This window comes from Balaenoptera physalus (assembly GCF_965194825.1).
Source record: "Balaenoptera physalus genome assembly, chromosome: 4".
Taxonomy (NCBI): domain Eukaryota; kingdom Metazoa; phylum Chordata; class Mammalia; order Artiodactyla; family Balaenopteridae; genus Balaenoptera; species Balaenoptera physalus.
This window is the reverse complement of record NC_138891.1, coordinates 142,414,364-142,426,883: the sequence shown is the minus strand read 5'-3', so window position 1 is coordinate 142,426,883 and position 12,520 is coordinate 142,414,364. Positions and strand designations below refer to the sequence as shown.

At 42.3% G+C, this 12,520-nt stretch overlaps 1 protein-coding gene across 3 annotated transcripts in view; it reads right to left on the bottom strand.

Annotated features, from left to right (window-relative positions):
- Window positions 1-12,520, bottom strand: part of BACE2 (beta-secretase 2) — a 114,768-nt gene that overhangs the window by 69,570 nt on the left and 32,678 nt on the right. For all 3 annotated transcript variants that reach the window (XM_082458822.1, XM_082458821.1, XM_082458820.1), the window contains exon 2: window positions 11,392-11,480. In XM_082458822.1, coding sequence (XP_082314948.1) covers window positions 11,392-11,480 — 89 coding nt within the window. The remainder of the gene's footprint in view (window positions 1-11,391; window positions 11,481-12,520) is intronic.

Below are 12,520 nucleotides of genomic sequence, written 5' to 3'. Positions count from 1 at the left end.
CTGCTGCAACGTCATGACGCCTCTGACGCCGCAGGCTCGCCCCGCCTCCTCCGTACCCCTCCCTCCCCCCTGCCTGAGTGAGCCAGAGCCCCCGAAGCAGCTGCTCCTTTAACCCCGTCCTGTGTGAGCAAAGAACAGACGCCCTCAGGCGACCTACACGCAGAGGCGGGTCCAAATCCAAAGCTGAACCCCGGGAGCTGTGCGAATAAAGAAGAGAAAGGGAAATCTCTCCCAGCAGCCTCAGGAGCAGCGGATTAAATCTCCACAATCATCTTGGTGTACCTGCATCTGTGGAATACCTGAATAGACAACGAATCATCCCAAACTGAGGTGGACTTTGGGAGCAACTGTAGACTTGGGGTTTGCTGTCTGTGACTGACCAGTTTCTGATTTTTATGTTTACCTTAGTTTATTTTTTAGCGCTTGTTATCATTGGCAGATTCCTTTATTGGTTTGGTTGCTCTCTTCTTTTTTAATTAATTTTTAATTTTTTTATTTTAATAATATATTTTTAAAACTTTTTATTTTAGTAACTTTATCTTATTTTATTTTTTTCTTTCATTCTTTTTTTTTCACCCTTTTCTTCTGAGCCGTGTGGCTGACAGGGTCTTGGTGCTCCAGCCGGGTGTCAGGCCTGAGCCTCTGAGGTGGGAGAGCTGAGGTCAGGACATTGGGCCACCAGAGACGTCCCAGCCCCATGTAATATCAATCGGTGAGAGCTCTCCCAGAGATCCCAGTCTCAACGCTAAGACCCAACTCCACTCAACGACCAGCAAGCTCCAGTCCAGTACACCCCATGCCAAACAACTAGCAAGACAGGAACACAACCCCACCCATTAGCAGAAAGGCTGCCTAAAATCATAATTTCACAGACACCACAAAACACACCACCAGACACAGTCCTGCCCACCAGAAAGAAAAGATCCAGCCTCATCCACCAGAACACAGGCACCAGTCCCCTCCACCAGGAAGCCTACACAACCTACTGAACCAAGCTTATCCACTGGGGACAGACACCAAAAACAACGGGAACTACGAACCTGCAGCCTGCATAAAGGAGACCCCAAACACAGTAAGTTAAGCAAAATGAGAAGACAGAAAAATACGCAGCAGATGAAGGAGCAGGGTAAAAACCCACAAGACCAAACAAATGAAGAGGAAATAGGCAGTCTATCTGAAAAAGAATTCAGAGTAATGATAGTAAAGATATCCAAAACCTTGGAAATACAATGGAGAAAACACAAGAAACGTTTAATAAGGACCTAGAAGAACTAAAGAGCAAACAAACAATGATGAACAACACAATAAATGAAATTAAAAATTCTCTAGAAGGAATCAATAGCAGAATAACTGAGGCAGAAGAACGGATAAGTGACCTAGAAGATAAAATACTGGAAATAACTACCACAGAGCAGAATAAAGAAAAAAAGAATGAAAAGAATTGAGGACAGTCTCAGAGACCTCTGGGACAACATTAAACCCACCAACATTCAAATTATAGGGGTCCCAGAAGAATTAGAGAAAAAGAAAGGGACTGAGAAAATATTTGAAAAGATTATAGTTGAAAACTTCCCTAATATGGGATAGGAAATAGTTAATCAAGTCCAGGAAGCACAGAGAATCCCATACAGGATAAATCCAAGGAGAAACACACCAAGACACATATTAATCAAACTATCAAAAAATAAATACAAAGAAAAAATACTGAAAGCAGCAAGGGAAAGGCAACAACTAACATACAAAGGAATCCCCGTAAGGTTAACAGCTGATCTTTCAGCAGAAACTCTGCAAGCCAGAAGGGAGTCACAGGACATATTTAAAGTGATGAAAGGGAAAAACCTACAACCAAGATTACTCTACCCAGCAAGGATTTCACTCAGATTCGATGGAGAAATTAAAACCTTTACAGACAAGCAAAAGCTAGGAGAATTCAGCACCACCAAACCAGCTTTACAACAAATGCTAAAGGAACTTTTCTAGGCAGGAAACACAAGAGAAGGAAAAGACCTACAATAACAAACCCAAAATAATTAAGAAAATGGTAATAGGAACATACATATCGATACTTACCTTAAATGTAAATGGATTAAATGTTCCAACCAAAAGACATAGACTGGCTAAATGGATACAAAAACAAGACCTGCATATATGCTGTCTATAAGAGACCCACTTCAGGCCTAGGGACACATATTGGCTGAAAGTGAGGGGATGAAAAAAGATATTCCATGCAAATGGAAATCAAAAGAAAGCTGGAGTAGCAATTCTCATATCAGAAAAAATAGACTTTAAAACAAAGACTGTTACAAGAGACAAAGAAGGACACTACATAATGATCAAGGGATCAATCCAAGAAGAAGACATAACAATTGTAAATATTTATGCACCCAACATAGGAGCACCTCAGTACATAAGGCAAATACTAACAGCCATAAAAGGGGAAATAGACAGTAACACAATCATAGTAGGGGAATTTAACACCCCACTTTCACCAATGGGCAGATCAACCAAAATGAAAATAAATAAGGAAACGCTAGCTTTAAATGACACATTAAACAAGATGGATTTAATTGATATTTATAGGACATTCTATCCAAAAACAACAGAATACACTTTCTTCTCAAGTGCTCATGGAACATTCTCCAGGATAGATAGATAGATAGATATCTTGGGTCACAAATCAAGCCTTGGCAAATTTAAGAAAATTGAAATCGTATCAAGTATCTTTTCCGACAACAATGCTGTGAGACTAGATATCAATTACAGGAAAATAACTGTAAAAAATACCAACACATGGAGGCTAAACAATACGCTACTAAATAACCAAGAGATCACTGAAGAAATCAAAGAGGAAAGCAAAACATACCTAGAAATAAATGACAATGAAAACACGATGACCCCAAACCTATGGGATGCAGCAAAAGCAGTTCTAAGAGGGAAGTTTACAGCAATACAATCCTACCTCAAGAAACAAGAAACATCTCAACTAAACAACCTAACCTTACACCTAAAGCAATTAGAGAATGAAGAACAAAAAAACCTCAAAGTTAGCAGAAGGAAAGAAATCATAAAGATCAGATCAGAAATAAATGAAAAATAAATGAAGAAAACAATAGCAAATATCAGTAAAACCAAAAGCTGGTTCTTTGAGAAGATAAACAAAATTGATAAACCATTAGCCAGACTCATCAACAAAAAAAGGGAGAGGACTCAAATCAATAAAATTAGAAATGAAAAAGGAGAAGTTGCAACAGACACCGCAGAAATACAAAAGATCATGAGAGATTACTACAAGCAACTCTATGCCAATAAAATGGGCAACCTGGAAGAAATGGACAAATTCTTAGAAAAGCACAACCTTCCGAGACTGAACCAGGAAGAAATAGAAAATATAAACAGACCAATCACAAGCACTGAAATTGAAACTGTGATTAAAAATCTTCTAACAAACAAAAGCCCAGGACCAGATGGCTTCACAGGTGAATTCTACCAAACATTTAGAGAAGAGCTAACACCTATCCTTCTCAAACTCTTCCAAAATATAGCAGAGGGAGGAACACTCCCAAACTCATTCTACCAGACCACCATCACCCTGATACCAAAACCAGACATGTCACAAAAAAAGAAAACTACAGGCCAATATCTCTGATGAACATATATGCAAAAATCCTCAACAAAATGCTAGCAAACAGAATCCAACAGCACATTAAATAGATCATACACCATGATCAAGCGGGGTTTATCCCAGGAATGCAAGGATTCTTCAATATATGCAAATCAATCAATGTGATACACCACATTAACAAACTGAAGGATAAAAACCATACAATCATCTCAATAGATGCATAAAAAGCTTTCAACAAAATTCAACACCCATTTATGATAAAAACTCTTCAGACAGTAGGCACAGAGGGGACTTACCTCAACATAATAAAGGCCATATATGACAAAACCACAGCTAATATCGTTCTCAATGGTGAAAAACTGAAACCATTTCTTCTAAGATCAGGAACAAGACAAGGTTGCCCACTCTCACCCACTATTATTCAACATAGTTTTGGAAGTTTTAGCCACAGCAATCAGAGAAGAAAAAGAAATAAAAGGAATCCAAATCAGAAAAGAAGAAGTAAAACTGTCACTGTTTGCAGATGACATGATACTATACATAGAGAATCCTAAAGATGCTACCAGAAAACTACTAGAGCTAATCAATGAGTTTGGTAAAGTAGCAGGATACAAAATTAATGCACAGAAATCTCTTGCATTCCTATACACTAGTGATGAAAAATCTGAAAGAGAAGTTAAGGAAACACTCCCATTTACCACTGCACCAAAAAGAATAAAATACCTAGGAATAAACCTACCTAAGGAGACAAAAGACCTGTATGCAGAAAACTATAAGACACTGATGAAAGAAATTAAAGATGATACAAACAGATGGAGAGATCTACCATGTTCTTGGATTGGAAGCATCAACATTGTGAAAATGACTCTACTGCCCAAAGCAATCTACAGATTCAATGCAATCCCCATCAAACTACCAATGGCAGTTTTCATAGAACTAGAACAAAAAATTTCACAATTTGTGTGGAAACACAAAAGACCCCGAATAGCCAAAGCAATCTTGAGAAAGAAAAACGGAGCTGGAGGAATCAGGCTCTCTGACTTCAGACCGTACTACAAAGCTACAGTAATCAAGAGAGTATGGTACTGGCACAAAAACAGAAGTCTAGGTCAATGGAATAGGATAGAAAGCCCAGAGATAAACCCATGCGCATATGGTCACCTTATTTTTGACAAAGGAGGCAAGAACATACCATGGAGAAAAGACAGCCTCTTCAATAAGTGGTGCTGGGAAAACTGGACAGCTACATGTAAAAGAATGAAATTAGAACACTGCCTAACACCATACACAAATATAAACTCAAAATGGATTAAAGACCTAAATGTAAGGATAGACACTATAAAACTCTTAGAGGAAAACATAGGCAGAACACTCTATGACATAAATCACAGCAAGATCCTTTTCGACCCACCTCCTAGAGAAATGGAAATAAAAACAAAAATAAACAAATGGGACCTAATGAAACTTAAAAGCTTTTGCACAGCAAAGGAAACCATAAACAAGATGAAAAGACAACCCTCAGAATGGCAGAAAACATTTGCAAACAAAGCAACCGACAAAGGATTAATCTCTAAAATATACAAGCAGCTCATGCAGCTCAATATCAAAAAAACAAACAACCCAATCCAAAAATGGGCAGAAGACCTAAATAGACATTTCTCCAAAGAAGACATACAGATTGCCAACAAACAAATGAAAGGATGCTTAACATCACTAATCAGTAGAGAAATGCAAATCAAAACTACAATGAGGTATCACCTCACACCCATCAGAATGGCCATCATCAAAAATCTACAAACAATAAATGCTGGAGAGGGTGTGGAGAAAAGGGAACCCTCTTGCACTGTTGGTGGGAATGTAAATTGATACAGCCACTATGGAGAACAGTATGGAGGTTCCTTAAATAACTAAAAATAGAACTACCATACAACCCAGCAATCCCACTACTGGGCATATACCCTGAGAAAACCATAATTCAAAAGGAGTCATGTACTACAATGTTCACTGCAGCACTATTTACAATAGCCAGGACATGGAAGCAACCTAAGTGTCCATCTACAGATGAATGGAGAAAGAAGATGTGGCACATATATACAATGGAATATTACTCAGCCATAAAAAGGAACGAAACTGAGTTATTTGTAGTGAGGTGGATGGACCTAGAGTCTGTCATACAGAGTGAAGTAAGTCAGAAAGGGAAAAACAAATACCGTATGCTAACACATATATATGGAATCTAAAAAAAAAAAAAAAGGTTCTGAAGAACCTAGGGGCAGGACAGGAATAAAGATGCAGATGTAGAGAATGGACTTGAGGACACGGGGAGGGGGAAGGGTAAGCTGGGACGAAGTGAGAGAGTGGCATGGACATATATACACTACCAAATATAAACTAGATAGCTAGTGGGAAGCAGCCGCATAGCACAGGGAGATCAGCTCGGTGCTTTGTGACCACCTAGAGGGGTGGGATAGGGAGGGTGGGAGGGAGATGCAAGAGAGAGGGGATATGGGGATATATGTATACGTATAGCTGATTCACTTTGTTATACAGCAGAAACTAACACAACAATGTAAAGCAATTATACTCCAATAAAGATGTTAAAAAAAGAAATTGAATAGCCCCATGTGACTAGTAACTACCCTTGTAGAAAGCACAGTTCCAGATAATGTGAGAAAAAAGTTAATTCTTATCTCATATTCACTGGGCTCCTCGAACTAAACCTCAAAGAGCAGAAACCCCAGAGATGAACCATAAGCAATTCTGAGGGTTATTAATGTACAGTTTCCAGGAGTAGACTTTTTAGAAAAGTGCATCCCTCCATCTTTATGTTCTAACATCCCACCTCTTGGCACTAAAATGCTTTGGCTCTCAACTGTCCTGCGTATTAATTAACTCTATCGAGAGCGAACCCCAGATTGACTGCTTCTTTGCAGCATCAATTCTGGGTGCACAGAAACAGCCATCCATGAAGGATGTGAGTAGCCAGGAAAAAGTCCACTCACAGCAATAAAATCACTTTGAACCAAATTCAGGAGACATTCTGCCTCTGATAAGAGTGTTCAGGGAATGCAGGATTGAAAAGTGAAATCAATCGAACTGAGGAGAAAAGAACCACAGAACATTTTATTATTTTAAAGAAACCCAGAGAACACACAGTGAAAAGGTGAAAGGGCAGAATTCAAAAGAGTTGAATCCTGGGGTCGGCTCTGGTTCCCGCAAGCCACCCCACCCAGGGAATGCTGAGTCTCCTGAAAAACTCTGCCCGAGACTTCCCCGGGGCTCTTCCGCACATTTCAGAGTTTTGGGTCTACCTTTGGGGATAGCTGGCCTGGACCAGGTGACCAGATACCCTTTTTGCTCTTCTAAGGTCTGGAAGTGACCAGATCAGAGTAAATGGGGCCATTGACAGCTCAGGGGCTTCCGTCCATCCTGGAGGGTCATCTATTTCCTGAATAGATTAGTATAAGGTCAGGGGGAATGAGTCTATTGACTCTCTCATGAAGCCAACTGACTGGAGGCTATTTTACTGGCTAAAAAAGAAGTACATCTAAAAAAAATACATGATACTCTTTTTGCTATATAGTAATTCATTGGAACATTCACCACCATGAAAAGAGGGCTTCTGGTGGGACAAAGCTACACAAATGACGAATGGTAACCTGATGTCTGATTCCATAAATCAAAGAGATCCTGTCAAAGTACCCCAAGTCAAATCTCCAATTACTGGGACATGTTTCAGGAAGCATTAAACCTGAATATCCAGAGACTGGGGGACTTGAATCAGAGGCTGACAAACCCAACCAGAAACCTTATTATAACTAAGAGAGATCAGAGGGGCAAGCAAATACAGAAACATCACAAGGCAGGGAGCTACATCTCAGAAAAGAAACCTTTGTCAAAAATTGAGAAAGGACGTAGAACGTTCCCTCGGCTTCCATCAAATACAATGGTGGAAGGTGCACCTTAGGCCAACTCTAAAGTTATCTGAGAGCATCAGACAAATTAATCGTACATAATTTACTATGTAAATTATAGTTCAGGACTTTATAATAATAAATCTGTGTTGACAGAAGCCCATGAGAAGCGCGGAGAAAAAAACAGAGGAAAGGAGAGAAAGAAAGGTTACTATAAATTTAAGCAAGTATTTAGCCTATGAAACACGTGTTAGTAGGGATGATGTTTAGGAACAGAACTTGCCTAGAATTCAGAAATGCGATGTTTTACATTTGATTCAGTTAAGAAGAAACCTGATAGCCCTATTGAAGAAGAGCTCTCCTTAAAAGAAAGGCAGTACCAGGGCTAGAGGTCCAAAATGGGTCATGTTTTAAAGGTACTACGTAAATTTCAACCATACTTGCAAATGAGGGAGGCAGGTTGAAGTCTGAATGATGGAGGTGCCAATGGGATGAAACTGACAATGCAGGGGAGTCTGGGGCTTCTCCTGAATGTTGGCAGGTTCTGCTACGTCTCTCTTTATTTGCTCAGAAAGGAGAAATAGATGAGAACCTTGAGTGCTCAGAAAGCTGGAAGGGAGCCCTGAATTCTTCTGTGGGATTAGCAGGAGGGCAGGCCTAGCCATCATGGGAGCTATGCGTGTTCCCAGGAGGCTTCACATTAAATCAGGTGCAAAAGAGCCAGAGGAGCTCAACCTTTAAGTATGAAAGACAAAAGCCACCTGCCACCTGAACCCAAAACTGGCTAGCAGGAAGCTTAGAAGGACGTGTCCCACTGAAGGCTGAAAGAGAACCATGGTTCAACACAACAACGAACAAAGTAGAAGGCAAGTGAGAAAGACACCCAGTTGTCTACCATCGATTAAATATTGTACACTTGGGCTTCCCTGGTGGCGCAGCGGTTGAGAATCTGCCTGCCAATGCAGGGGACACGGGTTCGAGCCCTGGTCTGGGAAGATCCCACCTGCCACAGAGCAGCTGGGCCCGTGAGCCACAATTACTGAGCCTGCGCGTCTGGAGCCTGTGCTCCGCGACAGGAGAGGCCGCGACAGTGAGAGGCCCGCGCACCGCGATGAAGAGCGGCCCCCACTTGCCACAACTGGAGAGGGCCCTCGCACAGAAACGAAGACCCAACACAGCCATAAATAAAATAAATAAATAAAATTTTAAAAATACATATTGTACACTTATTAAATGACACTGTACACAATATTTGTAATGTTGACTATTATTTACCCTTGTACATTTCCATAACTGCATCTGCATAGCAAAAGGGTAACCGGGTTGAAAGCACACTCTGACCTTTATTGACCCCTGGCTGTGCCACTTACCACCTGGGAAGGAAATACCCACCCACGGTGTTAGATTTACATATTTAAATCTATAAAGTGGATATACACATGACCCAGAACTTGGCTTTACTGTGCTGTACTGTTGCTTTATCGTATCATGTGTCCACAGATGTGTGATGGAAAACAAAATTGCTCTGGGGAGGAAAACTGTTAAAGATGTAACTGAGCTCCAGGGATGTCTGTTCTGTCTCTACGGCAGGCAGAGCCCCCAGAAGGCGTGGGGAAACTGCGTGAATGTATAGACTAGGAAGAGCCTTGGAGTGGAAAAAACATAGAGCTGGAATTGCCTTGCCACCAGGATAAACATCTTTGACATAGTTTAACATACACTGCGTTTTCTAGGAATGCAACTACTGTGTAAATTGAGGAAGGTGATATTTTCAGGGGGAAACTTTACTAAGATTCTTCACCAATCTGGGAAATTCACATCACCAAACCAAGCTGCTTTGGGTGTCTGAGTCTATTTTAATCCGATCTGTCAGTCTGCACTGGGCGCCGCATGTCTGGGGTGATGTTCACAGCCTCAGGCATCCTCCAACTTCACGTGTATCCTACCTAGGGTGTTTACACATTGAGGTACTCATCACCTTCCTGTGAATTCCCTCCTTTTACCCCGCACCCCCAAACCCCTGCATATTGCATCAGTGCGTTTGGAATTACATATGAAGATAAGTTACACTACCTTTGCGTTTCAGGTCAGGGCATTACAAAGCATTCACTCTAAAGAGGGGGTGCCAGGGCTCAAGTTTGGGACCTCTTGTCCTAGAAGCCTGAACCTGGGCCAATCTCTTGGTTCCTGGACCTCCCGTGCTACATGAATAAAAATGAGATGTTTGGACTGACTTCTGTTCCATGATGAAGTGGGTGAGGGGAGCGGGCTGTTTGGGGCAGAGGATTTGGACGAACCACAGTTTGAGTGGGAAAGGGCAAAGGTCAGCCAGCGATCAAAAGTCAACCTCCCTCCCCCCCTGGCTGCACACCCCTTGCCCCAATTTACAGGCATCTGAGGTCACAGTAACAACTTCAGGGCACATACTGGTCTTCACAAAGCAATCACAAGCCAGGAGTTTCATCCAGAATTTCAGTGATTAAAGGTTATCAACACGCTGAGTCATAAACTAAGCTACAGATTCCTTGAAGGAGGGGCCAGCCAGATATCACTGTAGCCGCAGGGGCCCATGCAGCACCAACTACCACTCCCTCCAGCTGGACACACAGGAGACCATACCTCTTTGTGCCACCAAAATGGAGACCAAGATGCACAGGCAGAAGAGAGGTGAGCACTTCTGTATAACATCTCCTGCCTTATTGATGCTGCCGGGATTTGCTGAACCTTCCCAGTTGTTACTTGCCCTCGTATGTTTCCTTCCTTTTTTTTTTTTTTTTCCCCCCAACTGAAGTTGGGGTTTATTCCCTGGAACCAAAGGCTGTGGGTAGGGAAAGTGAGAAAGGAAAGACACGAAGAAGATTTGCAGCAGGGAAATGTGATATGCCAGCTCACGACCCTAAAAAGCAAACCACACGTCAGCTGACTTGTCTTATCTATTTCGTTTAAATTCTAGGGTCACAAAAATAGATGTGAAATTAAAATGTGCACAGCATTAGGGCAGCAATAGATACCCGGGGGATAGTGACTCTGACCCCACGGGCCCCTCCAGAGACGAACAGTGACACACACGAGTCCCAGGGCCTGGACAGGCACGCTGGACTTATTCCAGAGACTTCTATCTGGGCTCCACCCTTCCTCACACCCCTGCCCACAGCTGCTCGCTTGCAGCCCTGCCTCAGGCCTGAGTGCTCTGTGTTCACAATACATCCTTTCCAAGTGAGTCATGGATTCCTCTGTCATAAACACCTCCTGGCACAGAAATTGTTTCAGTGAACCGCACCTTGACCGACGCCACCGATCTTCAGGGCGATGCAAAGGTGGCTTTCCAAGCAACGCCAGGCTGCTGCCTGAACGTCTCACACTCACCTCCAATGTCCCCTGCCCCGCTCAGGCGCACCTCCAAGTTAGGACTAGAGGGGCCCAACAAACATCAAAGCGTCACCTGCTCCCTGCAACTCGGGTCTGACGACAAAACTGCTGTCTGACTGAGCTTCTATAAAGTGGGGCTCATGAGAACACACCAAGGCTATTAGGAGAATCCTCCTGTGGATTCATCTGGAATGGATGTATACATGTACGTAGGCATATACACGTGCCACACGTGCACACCACACACAAATATACACACCACCATGTGCACGTACACACAGATACCTCCACATACACAAATACATACATATATACAGACCACTGTATGCACATACACACAAATATATACACACATACACAAATATATACATGAATATATCCCCCTCAAAATGAAAGAGCGTTTTGGTGACTTTCTCCCCGTGTGTTCTGAAGTGTTCATGTGGTGCCCCCAAGCCTGGCCATGCCAGGCACGGACCCATCACTCACCTCTCTGTGTCAAAGTATGAGTCGACGAAGGGATGCGGGGCCCCGGCCACGGCGAAGTTGCTGCTTCCAGTGTCAACAAGTATCTGCAGCTTTTATTTTTAAGGGAAAAACAGAGAAACCATCAGGTTACTTGAATAAGGCAACACTCTTGACTACTTCTTTTAAAAATTAAGTACCAAGAACAATGTATTACTTGGAAAAAACTTATATCGATTAGAAATATTTTTAAAAAGCTGTTAGAAAATTGAACCCTGAACACAGTCTGTCGTGAAGCTTGCATGGGCGAGGTGGAATCAGTTTAGCCTCAGATAGGCACTAAACCTTAAAAGAAGGTAAATTCAGTGGAATAAGTGGGGTTTCCTTTTTCAGCTGCTGGTACTTGGTAACCAAGCAGAGCCCTTTCTCACCCTGGGCTCTTGGCCGGGTTTGTCACTTGGCTGGGGTGGCCCTCCTCCTGCCTTTCCAATCTCACTGGGAAATCCTCATGCACCCCCTCCTCTCCCTCCACACAACCAGGACGCTTTCCCAGACTCCTCCTGGCAGCAGGTGTCCCTCATCTCTGCTGCACAGCACCTGGGAACACCTGTCAGAGGTACCACTTTTTTGTTTTAGTTTTAATGAGTTATCATTTTCACACAGATAAAAACAGAAGATCTTGGATTTTCCACTGGTGAGTTCTGGCATGGTGTTCTCCCAAACCAAGATACAGGAATTCCTCTTATTCCCCGAAGGTCCCTTTATGCCCCTTTCCAGTCAATCCCTCCTGTTTCTCAGAGGCAACCACTTTCTGAATCCTATTACCAGGGATTGATTTCACCGGTTCCTGGACATTATATGAAGGGAATCATGTGGGGTTTTTGTCAGGGGAGCGAGAGGAAGGTCTGCCTTCTTCTGCTCAACATGTTTTGGGGCTTCTCACACTGAATAGAGAGACGATAAATGCCCCTTCATGCCTCGTAACTTTAGGAAATGAATTCTCTTAATTCCCTTTACGAACACAGTCACTAGAAAAGTTGCAGGGCCTCACTACAGAGATGTCTGGATTGATTTCAGACAGAATGCAATTAAAAAATTATATTATCTTGTTCTCCATTCAAATATTTGATGTTCAACAGCCCGAGCTCCCAAG